Genomic DNA, 16,950 nt, shown 5'->3' on the forward strand with positions numbered 1-16,950 from the left:
ATTTTGAGATAATAACACGTCATTTGATCGTGATCAAATATAATGTAGGCCTACACAGTAAATTTTGTATATTAGGAGTGAATTAAAGGTGTGAATATGAATCTATTAAGATTATTTTTAATTTAAAATCTTATATTTATAATTGGGCCTCTCTATTTAATATTTTATTATAAATTTTGTTGTGGCTCTCTATTTAATATCTACTAATGTTACAAAAGAGAGAGAGAGAGAGAGAGAGAGAGAGAGAGATAGAGAGAGAGAGAGAGTGATAACACTTGTTGCCATGCACCATTGTCTATATCAACACTTCCAATTTCTTCTCCCCGACACCACAAGGAACATTCTCCACAATTCTATCTGAGTGGTAGTAGTTTTTTGAAAAATCAACGATGAAGTTGTTCAAGAAGAAATTATTATTAAAAAAATTATGATGAATGTTATAAATTTATTTTATTTTAAAAAAATCATAGCATTTTTCTGACAACACTTATATTTAGTTATGTTAAATTGTAAAACACAGCTTATCATCCAACTTTTTAAATAAGAAAACAAAATATAATTTTATCAAAAATCTAAAAATATGATGCGACACTGCACCTCTGCCATAAACAAAGTTACATGAAATGAACCAAAGTTATATGATCCCCTTAATGTACCTATTATCGTGTTAAGAATAATCTTATGAACGAACGCTTGGAAGTTTAATTAACTATTTTCTTTTTGGGCCGTAAAACTTGGACCAAACAGTAGTAATGGACCGGGCATAATATGGGCCGTCCTTCCTAAATTTTTAATCCCAGAGGGTGGACCAGTTCGGCCGGTTGCCTTGCGCTCACCAGTCATCAAGATCGACGCCTTCCGTAGATCTCTCTCCTTCCGGTCCCTCTCCCTACCTTCCTCTCCGATACCAGCTGCTCGAGGAATTGCCGATTGTCAAATTCAAAACGAAGGCGAGCGGCGGAAGTCAAAGGGGAGGAAGGAGGATCGAGAGGAGGAGGGGAGATGTGGGTTTTTTATTTGATATCGCTGCTGCTAACCCTGGGAATGATAGCGGTGACGCTGCGTTATTTCGCGGGACCGGACGTTCCACGATATGTGTTCTTCACCGTTGGCTACACCTGGTTCTGCTCCCTCTCCTTCATCATCTTAGTTCCTGCCGACATTTGGACTGTACGATTCCTTATCCCCATCCTCTCTTTCGATCAATTGACGTTATGGTTTTCTTGGCTATTGTTTTTGTATATTTTGCTGGGGATTTGGCACTTGGGGGTAATTTGAAGAATTAAAGGGTAAACTAGTTGGATTCGATGTTGTTACCGTAAGTTACTGCGAAGTTTGGATTTTGCTCAAGAGATTTGACAGGGAATATAATATAGAGAAATTGTTGATGAAAGATTCTCTTGTTTGATTGATAAGTTCATAATTTTAGAGATAGACGCTTTGGACTTGATGATCCCCTGAATTATCACTCTCTCTCAATTTGAAGGCATATGCCCGTGTCATTGGCATAAAATGAGTGCCAGAAATAGTAAGGAACGTGCATTGAATGTCTCAATGCAGTGTTTTGAAGTGTGTAAGACGGATTGCCGGCTATTTGCTAGGAGAGAATTGTGCGTAAGTGCCTGGAAATGAGCTAATAACCTCGATGCATTCTCCCAGCGAGAATCTGTATTTAGTGGTATGACACTGATATAGGACTTCTACCGTTGTGGGAAAATTAGTGGTTATGTTAGGAGAGTTCTACGATAAAAAACAGAGGGGAATTGAAAGTGGTGGCTTAGGGATCGGCAAAAATTGTTGATGCATAGCAACTTGGAAGCAAGGACTGACTGTGTCGGAAGTCTTTAGACGCTCATGAGGGATCACCACCTAAATCCAATCAAATTATTGGCTCCACCTACGAATGATGATAGATACAGTACTCTGACACAGAAATATTTGGGAAAATAATCTCAAAGGCATAACCTGAAATAAAAAAGTGGCTTAGTCAGACTATAATAAACATGTATATAGTTTCGTAGCAAGATAACCTAATACTAGTGCTAATTAAGGAAAAGGAGGGCTATAGTGGCTGACTCTAGCCGTTGGCTTTTGGAGCCACTCGAACCGGCGACAAATTGGATTGAAATTCTTTGTTCAGGGAGTCAAATTCCCGATTTGTGTTTTGTGTCTCGTGTCCCGCATAATGCTCTTGTCATTCTCCTCGGGTAGGAGGAGAGTTTCCGTTTCGACTATAAATATCAGAATTCATATAATAAGATGGGAGGTTGAAGACATTGAAAGTAGTTGAAATATTGTAATCACAAGACTTGTCAATCTTATTGGCGTTGTCTTTTATCTTCTTGGCAACTTTGAATAGTCCTTCAGCTTTATGTTTGAGCTTCCCAAAGGCACTTGCAAGAAGTGTCTCCTTTTTTGATATGATATGTACTAAGTCTCCTTAATAATTTTAGATATCTTGAACTTATTGTTCTGTTTTTGGTACTTGTTGTTTTTCTTGGCAATTTTCTTTCACATTTGTTCATGTTAGGATAAGAATGTCTCTGAATATAGTTTCTGCATTTGTACTAAACTTAGTAGTTGGTAGTATCGGCACTAACTTCATAGGTGTGAGAGATTCTATTTGTATATAATCTTAAAGGAGCTATAGCTTGTGGGTTGGCTAATGAACATGCTATAGTCAAACTTAATCTGAGGAAGAATCAAATCCTAGCATGTCTAGCCCAAGTTAAACCCAAGTCTGTCCTAAATCTTTTCCATTTCAATTGAACTCATGGACACATGACACAACACAATTGGTGGATTTGGTGAGTTTTTGGCATTATCATGAGGGGAATTTGGGTGTGAATTTGGCAATTGGATCTTGAATGTTGGGTTTTGCTGTGGGGCGTAACAAAGCTTGAAATTTGGTGGCATGCTGAGCTTAAGTTTGGATATTGTGTAAGATTTGGGGTGAGTTGGTGTGAGTTTGAATTTGGGGTCTGGCTTGATTCTAGATTGATGATTGGGTAATCTTGGACTGTTTGGAGTGAATTTTGGTGGGGGTTTATGGAGTTTAATTGAAATGTAGGGTAAGTTTCTAAGGCATGAAGAGCCTCCTTAAAGCTTCATAGTCCCACAAGAACTTATTTTGGAGCCTCCATATGTTGGTCGTAACATTCCAAGTGCGAGAGGTTTATGACCATGCATGTGAGGTTCCAAAAAGAGTCAAACAGTACTGTGAACCTCAAAGGAGGGAGAATGTCAGGGGTGTGTGTGAAGTTGAAAGTCCCAAGCCACCAAGGGTTAACAAGATGTTCTTAAGGCCTTATAATTCTATAGGAACTCATCCTTGAGTCTGCACATGTTGATTCTAACTTTCTAAGTGTTGGAGGTTTATAACCACCCATGTGGGGCTCCAAGAAGAGTTAAGAAGTGGTTTGAATCCTGAAAGGGGTGGATCCCATCACTTGTCCTCTAGGATAGTCAAAAGGAAAGTCTTATGGCCAGATCCTAAGTACTAAGAGGAAGACTAGACCTCATCAAAAATAAGATCAACAACAATAAAACTAGAATGCCAAAATTTTCATGGATTAAACAAGAAACGCAGAGGTAAGCAGAGAATGAAGCTAAAAAAAAAATCATGGAGGAGAAAACTTCACGAGAAAATTGCAGCAAGTCGTCGACATCTAACGGAGGGAGGGGAGTGGAACTAGGTTTCAACCCTAGCAACACGGGTGAGAAATGATGAGTGGCGAGGTTATATGCGACTGCACGAACTGGGATTACCGGAAATCTGAAGTGACACCGACGTCAAAGGCACTTCGCAACGGAGCTGTAGCTGCGGACTGCACCCTCCTCTTCCGTTGCTGCGTTCGTCTCGATGCAGCCTTTGACCGACATAATGTTGGCGATAAAAGGGTAACCACATGCTGCTTCTGCTTCTCCAAGATGTAAAAGCCGCAAAAAAGTCGCAACAACGGGGTCCAAAATGGGGACTAAGATGCATCGAAATATATAGCCTTGAATTTTCTTGATGAATGCTCGAAAAATTTTGTTCATTAGCTGTATGAAAGTTTTTGGAACATTGGATAAAGCCAAAGGACATAATTTTCCAATCGTATAATCCATCCCTAGTCTTGAAATCTATCTTCTATTCATTTTGGAGTCATTTTCATTTGGTGGTAACACTGTAAGTCAATCTTGGAGAAGGTATTGGCTTCATGCAACTGATCTAATAAATCATCCAACCGTTAGATGAGAAGTAAATATTTGATAATAGTTTTATTTGCAACCTTGCTATGAATACATTTACGTCATTAATCATCATTCTTTAACACAATCAACTAGTACTCTTGCAAATTAAGTTCCTAGCCATCAAGTTTGTAACTTGGTTTTGCAACTTCTTGTCTTGCTCCGATCTTTGTTGAGTAGGGGCAACAAGCAATTCAAGGCCTTGAAGAACTTCTAGGTTTGATGATTTAAGTTTGTTAAAAACTTAGCGAATTGCAGAACCTTGTTCAACCTTAATAGTTGACGTGATCAACTAGGCCTAGATGTATACGTGTTAAAACTTCTTGGTGGGGTTGCTGATGGATGAGGATCATTATTTCATTTTTGAACACGTTTGGGGGACATAATTTTGTTGTCGGCCTATTTGTGATATTTAATTAGGAGGAAATGGTGCTCATTTCGCTGAGATTTCGTTGACTTTTTGGTTTGTCCTACTCCCAACTTAAACTTAAGGTTGATGAAATCCAACTTAAATTATTGTAGCAATTGTTATACTCTGTAGCTAATGGAATTTCGAAGATTTAGGAACTCTTAGAATAGTAGGTTTACTTGGAAAGATGAACTAATTAGTTATGCTATGTATAGGAACGTTGAAGCTGATCATTTAACATCATGTTTAGGAATGCAATATTGTATTTAATGAGCCATACACTACCATGGCTCTTATTTTGTTCAATACTATAGGTTTATTTTTAACTTTTTATGAATTATTGCATTTCAGTTGTATGTGTTATTGCTTTATTATGTTTTTTTGCATGATGCATGAAGCACTACCTGTATTTAATTTAGCATTTTATGCTACATTTGTCAGAGCATTTTCCTTTGGATAAATTATTACATCCGGACTCCGGATGCAAAATTTGCGTCTGGAGTCTAGTGGGCATGTGTTACGTGGCAAGTGGGTCTCACCTCTCTAATAAACATACCCAACCAGTATATTACAGTGGGGCTCACTTGCCGCGTGGCAAGTGCCCACTGAACTTTAGACGCAAATTTGCGTCTGGTTTCCTGATGCAATAATCTTTTTTTTCCTATGAGGACCTTTGGTTATCTTGTGAAGGATATAGATTTAGACAGCTTTCGTTGGTATCTTTATTCTTAAGCGCCACTGATGCGAGAGCTTGCAGCCCGCGGTACTGTAGTAGCCACAGTATCGCGGATGTGTTACTGTAGCTGCTACAATAACCGCGATCCCCCTTTCCTATTTAATTCCTTTTCTTTCTTTTTCTGATGTTTTCCCATTATAATTCCTTTCCTTCTCTACTTCTTTCACATTCCTCTCCTTGCCTATTATATCTCTTACCTATTCTACTCTTTACCATATTTTATCCACTGATCCCCTCTTTATATTGGTGTTGTTTACTGAGGTTATAGAAGGAGGTTTTTGGATGATTGCTGATTTCAACTATTGCCTTTGAAGCGTTCTTCCCCTCCGGGGGCTGTATTTAATGACGAGAATGTACTTCGGCTGTAACTCATCCGAGGTGGTGGCCGTCTCCATGGGTTCAGGTGGTGCTCTGGCCGTAACTCGACCCCAACAAAATATGTCTTTCTGCAGCCCCTACCCTCTTACATAGTCCAACAGTCGCCAGCTTGTTGCGCTCCCTCCGGCTCACCTTCAGCAGACCCCAACCCTTCTCCACACATTCCCATAGGTTGTGAGCTTGTTGTTCCCCTCCGGCTTACCTCCAGAATCCCGCCAGTCGACCCCTACACCTTCTAGCATTTGTCTACTTGTTGCTCCCCCTTCTCCACAGTTAAACCTGCTATCCCTTCCTCTGTTTCCCTACCACCTGCCCTAGTTCCCTCTCCCTACTGCTGCCAGCATCCCCACCTACTACTGTCACCTTTATTAGAGTCCGTGTGTGTGTCTTTATGTTTGTGTTGTTGTTTGTTATCGTTATTTTATGTTGCAAGAGTCTTATTTGTACCCTTTTGAATTTAGTAATAATAATTGTGTTATTTCATGGTGGTTTCGGTCTTTTTTCTCTGGTATTATTTGGTATCAGAGCTAGCCCAACCCTAGTCCTATCTCTGGGTTCTCTAACATCCACCCCCACCCAACTCATCTACTACCAAAATTTTTTGGCCCTAAATGCTTTGATGGATAAAGTCAAAGCTCCCCAACCTTGGGTGATTGATGCGGAAGCTTACCGTGATACTTTAGCAGCTACAGTGCAACAGACGCGTTACTGTAGCTGTTACAGTAACCGCAATCCCCCTCTCCTATTTAATTCTTATTCTTTCCTTTCCTGATGCTTTCCCATTATAATTTATTTCCTTCTCCACTTCTTTGTCATTCCTCTCATTGCCTATTATATCTCTTTCCTGTCTTACTATTTATCTATTTTATCTACTAATCCCCTCTTTATATATGTGTTGTTTTCTGAGGTTAGATGACGAGGCTTTTGGATGATTGAGGCGTTCTGCCCCTCCCGCGTAGGGGGGGCGGTGGTTGTATATGATGGTGAGGAGGTGCTCCTGCTATATCTCGTCCGAGGTGGTGACTGTCTCCAAGGGTCCGGGCAGTGCTTCGGCTGTAGCTCGACCCCAACGAGACCCCCCTCTCCCACGAATTCTAGCTGTCGCTAGCTTACCGCCTTCCCTTCGGCTCACTTTCAGTAGACCGCCAACTTATTGTTCCCCTCCAACTCACCTCCAACATCCTGCCAGTTGACCTCTACGCATTCCAACAGTCGTCTACTTGTTGCTCGCCCTTCCCTACAGTCATACCTGCAGCCCCTTCCGCTGTTTCCCTACCACCAGCCCTAGTTCCCTCTCTCTGTTGCCGCCAGCATCCCCACCTGCTATCGTCACTCTTATTGGAGTCTATGTGTGTGTCTTTATACTTGTGCTGTTATTTGTTGTTGTTATTTCATATCGTAAGAGTCTAGTTTGTATCCTTTTGAATTTAGTATAAATAATTGTGTTTTTTCATAATGGTTTGTCTTTTTCCTCCGGTATCATCTGGATTAATTCTTTAGATCCTTAATTTCTTATACATAATCATGTGCAATCTTCACAATGTTTATACGTATAATTATGTAGCTTAGTTTGTCAATCATATCTCTTCTTGTATTTTGGGATAGCAAATTAGTTTCTTTTATTTGCGTATAGTCTACTTATAAACCAAAACAATTCAAGGGAGGTTGTTGGTGATCCGGAAGGATTATTACGCTTACCTTGTTGAACACGATCCATATTTTTTTATTGATTTAGCTTGGGTTTCATCTGCTTGTTTGCATTTTTTCACTAGAATATATTTCCTATCAAACAATATGGTTGAGCTAATATGCGGACGCTAATCAGCAATGGAAGTGCACAGCTATGTTAGTGAAGCAGATAAATTAGTGGATAAGATATTCTTTTGTAAAGCTAGCGTAATTTGTAATATTCTTTTGTACGCTGAAATAGTGAAGTGCATGTAATTGCCCCCCATTTAATAGTAAGTACATTATTGCTAGCCAATACCTTTTGTTTTTGAAAAATTCCTGCCTATTATGCGTGCTAATTATACCATTTTTACTTGACCATAAACTTCTATTTGTTAAATTGATTTGTTCCCTTTCATGTAGACATTGATTGGGCATGATAACGGAGGTATTGCTTTCTTCTGGAGCTGGTCATATTGGAGTACCTTTGCTCTGACGTGGTATGCTATCTAGTTGGGTGTTATTGTTCAAATAAAGGAAAAAGTCTATTGATGCATATCTTAGTTGTGGAACTATAGCGTTTTATAATCTTTCTGAATAGAGGGAGATAAAATTTGAAAAAAGAAAAAAATGTGCAAGCCAGATTACTGTCACTCTTCTTAACTTTATGGTTTTAATTTAGTGTTTTCTTCTAAGCAGACAATGTATTTTGTGACTTATTTTGGAAAATAGTAAACCATGTGCATTTTAGAAAAAATCACTGGTCACATTATCTTTTAAGAGTGCTCAATACTCTTATTAACTTTTCAAAGACTCTTGAAACTTGTTTGGGATCATTTTTGTTTTTAGTTTGTTTAATTTTTACTTTCGTTTTTATTTTGTTTTATTTTTTTACTTTTGTTTCAAAATTTGTTTTTATTTTGTTTATTTTTTACTTTTGTTTTAAAAATATATTTGTTTAAATGTATTTTTAACTTATTTTTAATTTTCTTTTAAAAAAATAAATCAACTTTTTCTTAACAATGTCCGAGATAACTTTTAGACATTTTGAGTGTTTGTAATAATAACTATTACCTTCGCTAGCCGCTGGCTATTGCTGACAATTGCTGCCCACCACTCTTATATCTACTGGCTGCCACTTGGCTTTGCCAGTAGCTGCTCATCGCCATCATAGGGGCTTGCCTTTGCTGGTTGCCATGGTAGCCAGGACAAACATATTTAAATATTCAATTTTCAATAAATATAAAATTAAAATTATATTTTTTAACGCATCAAGGATGTTTATTTTTAAATCTAAATATAAACAAAATAAAATAAAAAAATAAAAATAAAAGTGATCTCAAACACTCTCATAGCAAATTAGAAATTCTCAAATAGAATGAATTACATATTCTTTTGAAACAAGCCGAAGTGCCTTGTACAGTCGTATTACATCCTTAAAGCTTTGTTTCTTTGTTTTTGTTATGAATGAGAACCGTTGTTTCTTCTAGATAAAGCAAAAGTAATTACAATAAACAAATGAAATTTCTCATAGCATAAAAAATAAGAGACACTAGGGCATAAAAGAGTTCACACGGTGGTGAACATAGAGGATGTTACCATGAGTTGAGGAGAAGAAACACCCTTTGGAAAATGTATTCTTAGATGCCCCCTAAATCTAGGGAGGCAAGGGGCTTTGTCAACCATGAATTTGATTGAGAGATGAATATTGGATGGGCAATAGTTTCAAGAAGAAGCTGACAAAGGCAATTTATTTTCCAGGCTTTCTTGGAAGTTCCAAATTATCTAGTGCTTCACAACTGACCCTGGAGTCATAGTGCTGAGAATGTGGGAGTGCGACAATGTTGTTTTTTGGATCAAGTCTTTAGTTATTGAAATATTTCTTGAAAATAAAAATCAGACAATAAATGTAAACTTTATTTGTTGTAAGTCATAGTTATCACCATCATGGCCATGACGTAAAATAGCTTAAGGTAAGGGTGAACTAATGCAATACAATAGTGTTGGAGGTCTTAGAGGTTAAGGGAATTGATTAAATTGTAAATAACATGAATATAAAGAAAACCAAATAATGAAAGATGAACATGGATGAAAAGATTGATTAGAATAAAGAGAATGAAAATTAATAACCAAAAATTTTAAATTCTGCATTTGAACAAGAAAGTTGCTTCCTAGACTAATTTCAATCTTCACACTTCCTCAAGAACATTGCATCAAAGTCAAAGAGTATTTTATTCATTATTTTTGTAATATAATAATCCAAAAGATCCTTAGTTATTAACTAGCATTTTTAAGTAACTGAATAAAAACTCTATATGATCCTTAATTATTAACTAGGCATGTCCATTTTGTTATTCGGTTGTTTTTTAACCATATAATATGTTCATGATTATCTTCATAACAACCTAGGATTTTATTGGTTTACCATGTATAATTTGTTTGGCTGATTCTGTTTTTAAGATCTTCTTGTCTCTCTAAGCAGGATTGTGGTTCCTACTATTCAGGGTTATGAAGACGCTGGAGATTTTACAGTGAAGGAAAGATTAAAAACTAGTATTCATGAAAATCTAGTCTTTTATTTGATTCTGGGAGTGATCGGACTTCTTGGACTCCTGCTACTTCTCATCATGCACCGAAGTTGGTTAGTGGTTTTGCATATTCTCCAATTTAATGATTTTAAGCATATATCGATGTTCTTTTTTTCTATGGAAGATTTTTCTAGTTTTGGGATGCCAAAATAATTCATGAGAGAACATAAACATGCAGTGTTTTCGGTTGGAATTTATTGAAGTCCTCTTTGAAAATTCTCAAGACTCCAATTTGGGCACTTTTACATGTTTCATAAGCCTTTTTCTTGCGCTTTATTCAATCTAATGATATTCACAACAATAACAGTGCAAAGAACCTTACTTACCTCTAAGAAGAAAATAGTACTGATAAGTTTAGAATAGCATCAATAAAAACTTGAAAAGAATAAATTGATTTCAAAGAAAGTAAATTTTTGTCCATGAGAAATAATTTTGGGTGCTATCCGGTAGTTACTTTTTTTCTTCAGAGATTTATAAAGTCATTGAACGGCTGACAGACGATGAGAATTAAATTTGGACTAGCATGTATTGTACAAGTGTTTATCCATGCCTTCTTACATTGTTACATTTGTTTCTTCTTAATTTTGTTATGACTGGATGCTATTATCAAAATAGCAAGGCTTTTCTTTGCAAAGCATTAAGCATGTACAACGTTGTGTTGAAGGATTTATTTCCTTCAAATTAAATGAAACTTGCGTTTAAGGGAAGAATTACAACAAATTATTCATGCTGTTATATTACTTGAACATTTTGCCAACCAAAAAAATGCTTGTATTTATGCTTGATCTGCTGTTATAAGTCAGAAGTAAAATCGTATTCAGAAACTATTTACATGTGTTTAACCTTTATTAAAATTTTCAAGTTATTTTTAAAGTGTATTTACTATGCGTCATCTGTTATTTTAACTTCAGCTGATTTTCTTCAACTAATTCTTTGTTTGTTATAATATTTTTCTGTACCTGTAAAATGAACAGTCATTGCAGATCATTTTATTGACAGGAATAGAAGTATTATGGGCTTAGCCATGGCTTGTTCAAATACATTTGGACTTGTGACCGGTGCATTTCTTCTTGGTTTTGGATTGAGTGAGATCCCAAAGAGTATATGGAAGAATGCTGATTGGAACAATCGTCAAAAAATCCTTTCCTACAAGGTTGCAAAAATGGCTGTGAAATTAGATGATGCTCATCAAGAATTTTCAAACGCAATCGTGGTAAATATAAACCATAGTTTTCTTCTTTTAAAATTGATAAGCTTATAATAGTAACTTATTTATTGCGGTACATTATACCTGGACAAGAAATTTCTCTTTATCTTATATTCTCCCTTAATTTTATATGTCCAATGTATGTTAGCGACTATAGTTAACGATACATTAAGTATGATGGGAGCTCTATTGAGTTTATGTTTTTGAACTGTAAAACAGTAAACAAGATCAAGGACCAAGGCTAATGAGGCTAAAAAAAAGTATCATTGTGAAAAAAGAAAGAAAAAAGTGTCAAAATAATCCTGACTTTTTGCAGTTTGCCATTTTAGTCCTAGAGTTTATAAAAGTGTCAATTTAGTCTTCATTTTTTTATATTGGTTTAAAAAGTTAATAGTGATGATTATTTTAGCCCATATTAAAAGTGCATGGGGACTAATTTAGTACTTTTATAAAATTTTGGACTAAACGGCCTCGTTTAAATAATCAGGGGACTATTTTGATATGCTTTTTTGGAAGCTATTTTCAAGAATGAAATATCCACATGTCCAACCCATTCCACAGAAATTAAAAAAAAAATGAGAAAAATATCTTCTTCAATGGTCCATATACTCCTTATACTCTTCTTCCTGTCTTAATTATCTAAGTAATGATTCTTAACGCCTTTTGATATGGTAGGCACCCTGATCATTATGGATCAAGGAGTTTACACTTACATTTTTTGTATATGATCACATGCATGGTGAGGTCGAGACAGCAAGTCACTTTGGCCAAGTGCTTGAAGTTTTGTAGTTTATTCAAGAGATCTTGGGTTCAAGGCCTTGCATATGTGGTGTGTTTATGTTGGGTGGGTGGGGAGAGATTGGTCTTTCAGCCAAGAGGTCTTGGGTTCGAGGCCTTGCATATGCGGTGTGCATGCGTTTAGGGGTACGTGTGTGAGGGAAAAAAAGAGTTATTGTGGTCGAGAAACTCTTCTCCTCTTAACTATGATGCTAATTGCAGGTACTATTCTCCTCTTAATCATGATATTAGTAAAAAGCACTGTGCAAACCTCTTAGAATTCCATGATAAAGATCATTTTGGCGGCTGCCTTGTGTAAAAGATATCATATCTTTTCTTCATGTTTAAGGAAAAAGCGCTAGATTGAGAAGAGGATGTACTATAAATGTAAGCCACCTTGGCCTAGTGGGGAATGTAAGTTGTCTTTCAACCAAGAGGTTCGAGGCCTTGCATATGCGGTGTGTGTGCTTTTGGGAGTGTGTGTGTGGGAAGAAAAAGAGTTACTGTGGACACTCTTCTCTTAAATGTGTTGCTAATTGCAAGTACTATTCTCCTCTTAATCATGATATTAGTTAAAAGCATCATGCAAATCTCTTAGAATTCCATGTTAAAAATCATTTTGGTGGATGCCTTGTGTAAAAGATATCATATCTTTTCTTCATGTCTAAAGAAGAAGCACTAGATTGAGAAGAGGATGTACTATAAATATTGAGTTCTGAAGGAAAAGAGGTAAGCATAATGGCTTAAGAAGTTTGGGATTGTGCAACCCTTGCCAAACATAGAAATCTAGGCAACTCTGGCCATGCTTTTAAAGCCAGGATGAACTTAAAGCATATTTTATTCTTTGTTGAGCCTATTGAGAATAAGATTTAGATCAGGCTGATTATGCAATGAAAGTCTATTGAAGGTGGATATCGTTATCTTTCCTATCATCAATTTTATCCCATCTTGTTGGTTTTGAATTTATGAATCCTCTATTTGTTCACTTCTATTAAGTTCTACATTAGGTGCTACTTTCTAATCCTTTTACTTTAGTTAGATTGCATAAACTGTTAATTGTAGAATTGGTCTTTTAGCAGGATAACATCCAAAAACGACTACTGTTAAAAAATTTTGGCATGTTTTTTCTTTGTTCTCAATTTTTTCTTCAGCAAAAAAAAAAAAAAAAAAAAAAATTTTTTACCATATGTACTTTCCTAGATTGCTCAGGCCACATCCAAGCAGATGTCTAAGAGGGATCCTTTGAGGCCATACATGGATGTTGTTGACAACATGCTTGTCCAAATGGTATTTCTTGGTTGATAAGATTCATTCTCCTTGTCATAAACTACTTATGCCATTGTATTTAAGTTGATTGAAGATAAATCATTTTACTTAGCTAAAGGAAGATCCATCTTTCAAGCCGGCTGGGGGACGCTTGGGTGAAAATGATATGGATTATGATACAAATGAAAAAACAATGGCTACACTAAGACGCCAGCTGAAGAAAGCTCATGAGGAGTATTATCGATGTAAGAGGTATTGATCCATAAGTTTAATTTTTCACCTGATTTGTAGTTGATCAAGTATTTTACCGCTTTTATGCCACTATTTAGAAATGTATTGATGGAATAGGTAAACAAATATGTAAATTAAGCTTTAAGATGAAAAAAATGTTGAAGCTTAGTTTTTGGGCTTTAATAATTTCATAAGTTGCTTATGGTTCATATGGTTTTTGTGTAACATCTTGTGTATACCTTTTTTGCAGTGAATATATGGCATATGTAATGGAGGCTCTAGAGTTGGAGGACACAATAAAAAATTACCAACACTGTGATTCAACTAGATGGCAAGTTTACTGGGACTTTGTGTTTGACTTTTTGGAATATTCTCTTTTTTTAATTTCTTGACATTTTGTTCATTTTTTATTTATTTATACTTTCTTTTCACTGCACAGAGATTTGTTTTCTAATTTCTAGCAAGTATGCACCTATCATTATTAGACTTATCCCAACTATCTGGTGTTAGTTTTATGAAACCTCTTTTTTCTTTCGTTTCATCTGGATGCCATCTGAAGAGCTAAACCTACTCTTTGTTAATCGGGTTGCGCAACTTCTGACCATGTAACCTTAAATCTATATTTTCTTTTTACTAGTATTTTGAAACTAATCTATCTACTCATTCAAGTGCATTTTTAATCATTCATTATATATGTTAATCATTGTCAGCGTCGTCATTATTAGCCTTATTTCAACCATTTTAGTATTGCATTATGAATCCTTATTTTTCGTTTATTCTTGTTGAGTGTGATTGGTGTTAAATATATTCATAAATCATTTTGAAAGTCATTCTTGCATGCAATTTGAAGTATACCCTTTTTTTCTTCCTAAGTCTTTGATAAATTTATTTACTCTTCTAAAGGATATATTCTATATTTTGTTGTGCATGTCTAAACAAACTAATTATATTTTCATTCTTCTTATTTTCAATAGATGTCATTCTAATATTTCTTTTAATATAATAATTTATTAATTTATCTTTCCTAAATTTTTGTACATTAGTTTTAACATTCTCATTTCTATCATATTCCACTTAACTTTATAACAACCCAATATTTAAATCCAATGACATACCTAGCCTAATTGTGGTTTTATGAAATTTATTTTTGTGCCTTCATTTATTCTCTCATCACTTAAAAATATGTAATAAAAGGAGGTGCTGACAAGGAAGATTTTCTTTCAGTGACTTAATAATGATACTACTAATCTCAGATGAAGTTGGCATGTTTGATAAAATTTGACTATTTTGACAAAAGACCGACTCCCAAAATATATTGCAACTCATTTAGACACCAGAAACCTTGTATTCCCAAAAATTCAATACAAGTTGAAAACAATTAGTGGTGCATTTTAAGATTTTAAGTCTACCCCATTTTCTTTCATTTAAGATTTTTAGTTTGTTGCTTCGAAGAATTGAACTAATCACGCAAACAATAATGGTGTTGTGAAGGCAAGTTTTTTTCTTTTAGAACTTCCTTCATTTCAGCCCAAGCAATGGTGCATTTTCTTTTCCAAGTTTTCCCTTTTATTTCTCCATATTCGTCAAAGTCAATATATTTCAGTTCTACAAATCTCACTTCTAGCTCACCAGATATTTTTTCCACAGGAGGAAATTATTTGTCCATTAACCAATCAGAAAATATCTTAGAATCCATTTTTTCATTAAAAATAGATGCTTTAATTTTAACTTTTTTAGATGAATGATATTATATCAAATTGTAGTGCTGCTGTGAAAATTTCAACCATTCTTGCAATCAAATCTTAACTTCTGAATGCGTATACACTGAAAACAATTCTGTATGATATCAATTTCACTTGTGTGCCGTTGAGTTTTGTTCCATGTGCTTGCATCACCATGGTCTGAAACGTTAACCTATTATCTTGGCCTTTAAATTATGAAGAAGCAGCCAGCTGTTATGTGGCCTTATAGGTAGCAATTGTAATGAAGTCAGATTTTCTGGCAAATTGGTGTTTTAAGATTTTAAATTTGTTGCACTTTTGATATCCACTTGTTTGTAAATCCTTGTATGTTCGGACATAGTTCTCCATCATTGTAAATGGTACCTCTGCATTTCTAACCAGTTTGAACTGCAAATTTCATTTTTTCTGGTTTATCATCAGCTAGAAAGCTCATCTCAGTCGTCATGGCTACCTTGAATTGTGGTTCCAGGTCTGCATGGGTAATTTCTTATTGATGTGCTCTATTTGTTGCCCGCAGGAAATATATTTCTAGTTTCAGAGGAAGTCGGACTGGAGCGTTGGGATCATTTGTGGATACATTGGGTAACATAGTTTTTATGAAGTCTGGCATTCTACTGTATGAATTTTGTGACTAGTAATTAGATTACAACTAGTAAACTGGGAAATGGTAATTTCTGCTGATATTGCAGAGTTTTTGTGGCGCTGCTTTCTCAAAAATAGGGTTAAGAAATGTGCAGCAGTGTTACTTGGCTGTATGACTGTTGCGATCCTATTGGCCGAGGCTACTATTCTGCCTAGTGGGGTTGATTTGTCACTCTTTTCCATACTTATAAACACGGTTGGGAAGCAGGAGATGCTCGTTCAGGTAAACGTTTGGAGAGATGACATTACCATTTATTGATGAACTATTTCGATTTGCTCAAAGTGTTTTTTTTTTTTCCTTTCTTTATGATTTGGGATTGATTTATTATGTTTAGCCATGCATGAATTAAATCTAGGATAAGGTTTTCCTTTTTAGATTATCATTTATAGTATAATGTTCATTGTTGCTATAATAATCGTTACTATTACCCCAACCATTTGGGCTTGACTTTCTAATTCATCCTCCCTTCACTTGTAAAGTTTTGATATAAACGAGGGCAAACAAATCTGCTTGTCATGAAATTCTCTTATGTTATTTTTATTCCTAAGAATTACTTAACCACAGAAGCATTTTCGATGCATTTTGGTTTTCATGGTTCTCACAGCTATATAAATTTTCAAATTTCAACTATAAACCTTTAGTGTGCTGTTTGTCTATATTTTTTTTTTTCTGATTATAGACTGATCTTAGCACAGTAGCGCCAGTGTTAAACTAGTTTGGGGATTAAATGTTGGGAAGAATGATAGGTCAGAACAAATTTACTGAGAGGCTGATATAAAAAACTCAACTAATGTCAGATCTTAACTAAGGTAGCCACTAACTATGATGAATGCAGGTTAATCTCATTCTCCAACGTGGATGGGTTATGGGGTGATTAAACTATGCTAACTGGATGTTGACCTCAATTTTCGTGAGGTCTAGTCTTCCGCTTAGGGTTTAGGATCTAGCCTTAGGAATCTCCCTTCGACTATCTTAGAACCTTAGAAATGGGACCCGCCTCATTCTAGAAATTCAACCCGCTTCGGTACTCTTTTATGGTTTCGCGTGTGTGGTATCGACTTCTAACACTTAG

General features: G+C 35.7%; 1 protein-coding gene across 2 annotated transcripts in view; it reads left to right on the top strand.

The window, feature by feature from the left end:
* Nucleotides 1-833: 833 nt before the first annotated feature.
* LOC110028915 (LMBR1 domain-containing protein 2 homolog A-like) overlaps nt 834-16,950 on the top strand; it is a 29,560-nt gene continuing 13,443 nt past the window's right edge. The window contains exons 1-9 of one of the 2 annotated variants that reach the window (XM_020730970.1): nt 834-1,170; nt 7,848-7,924; nt 9,907-10,065; nt 11,012-11,225; nt 13,197-13,283; nt 13,375-13,514; nt 13,744-13,824; nt 15,753-15,817; nt 15,925-16,100. In XM_020730970.1, the coding sequence (XP_020586629.1) occupies nt 1,003-1,170; nt 7,848-7,924; nt 9,907-10,065; nt 11,012-11,225; nt 13,197-13,283; nt 13,375-13,514; nt 13,744-13,824; nt 15,753-15,817; nt 15,925-16,100 (1,167 nt within the window). In that variant the 5' untranslated portion in view covers nt 834-1,002. Of the gene's footprint in view, nt 1,171-7,847; nt 7,925-9,906; nt 10,066-11,011; nt 11,226-13,196; nt 13,284-13,374; nt 13,515-13,743; nt 13,825-15,752; nt 15,818-15,924; nt 16,101-16,950 lie in introns of those variants that run through there. The other variant, XM_020730971.1, reaches the window with a different exon arrangement.

The sequence above is a fragment of the Phalaenopsis equestris genome, unplaced genomic scaffold (genome assembly GCF_001263595.1).
Source record: "Phalaenopsis equestris unplaced genomic scaffold, ASM126359v1 Scaffold000540, whole genome shotgun sequence".
Lineage (NCBI taxonomy): Eukaryota > Viridiplantae > Streptophyta > Magnoliopsida > Asparagales > Orchidaceae > Phalaenopsis > Phalaenopsis equestris.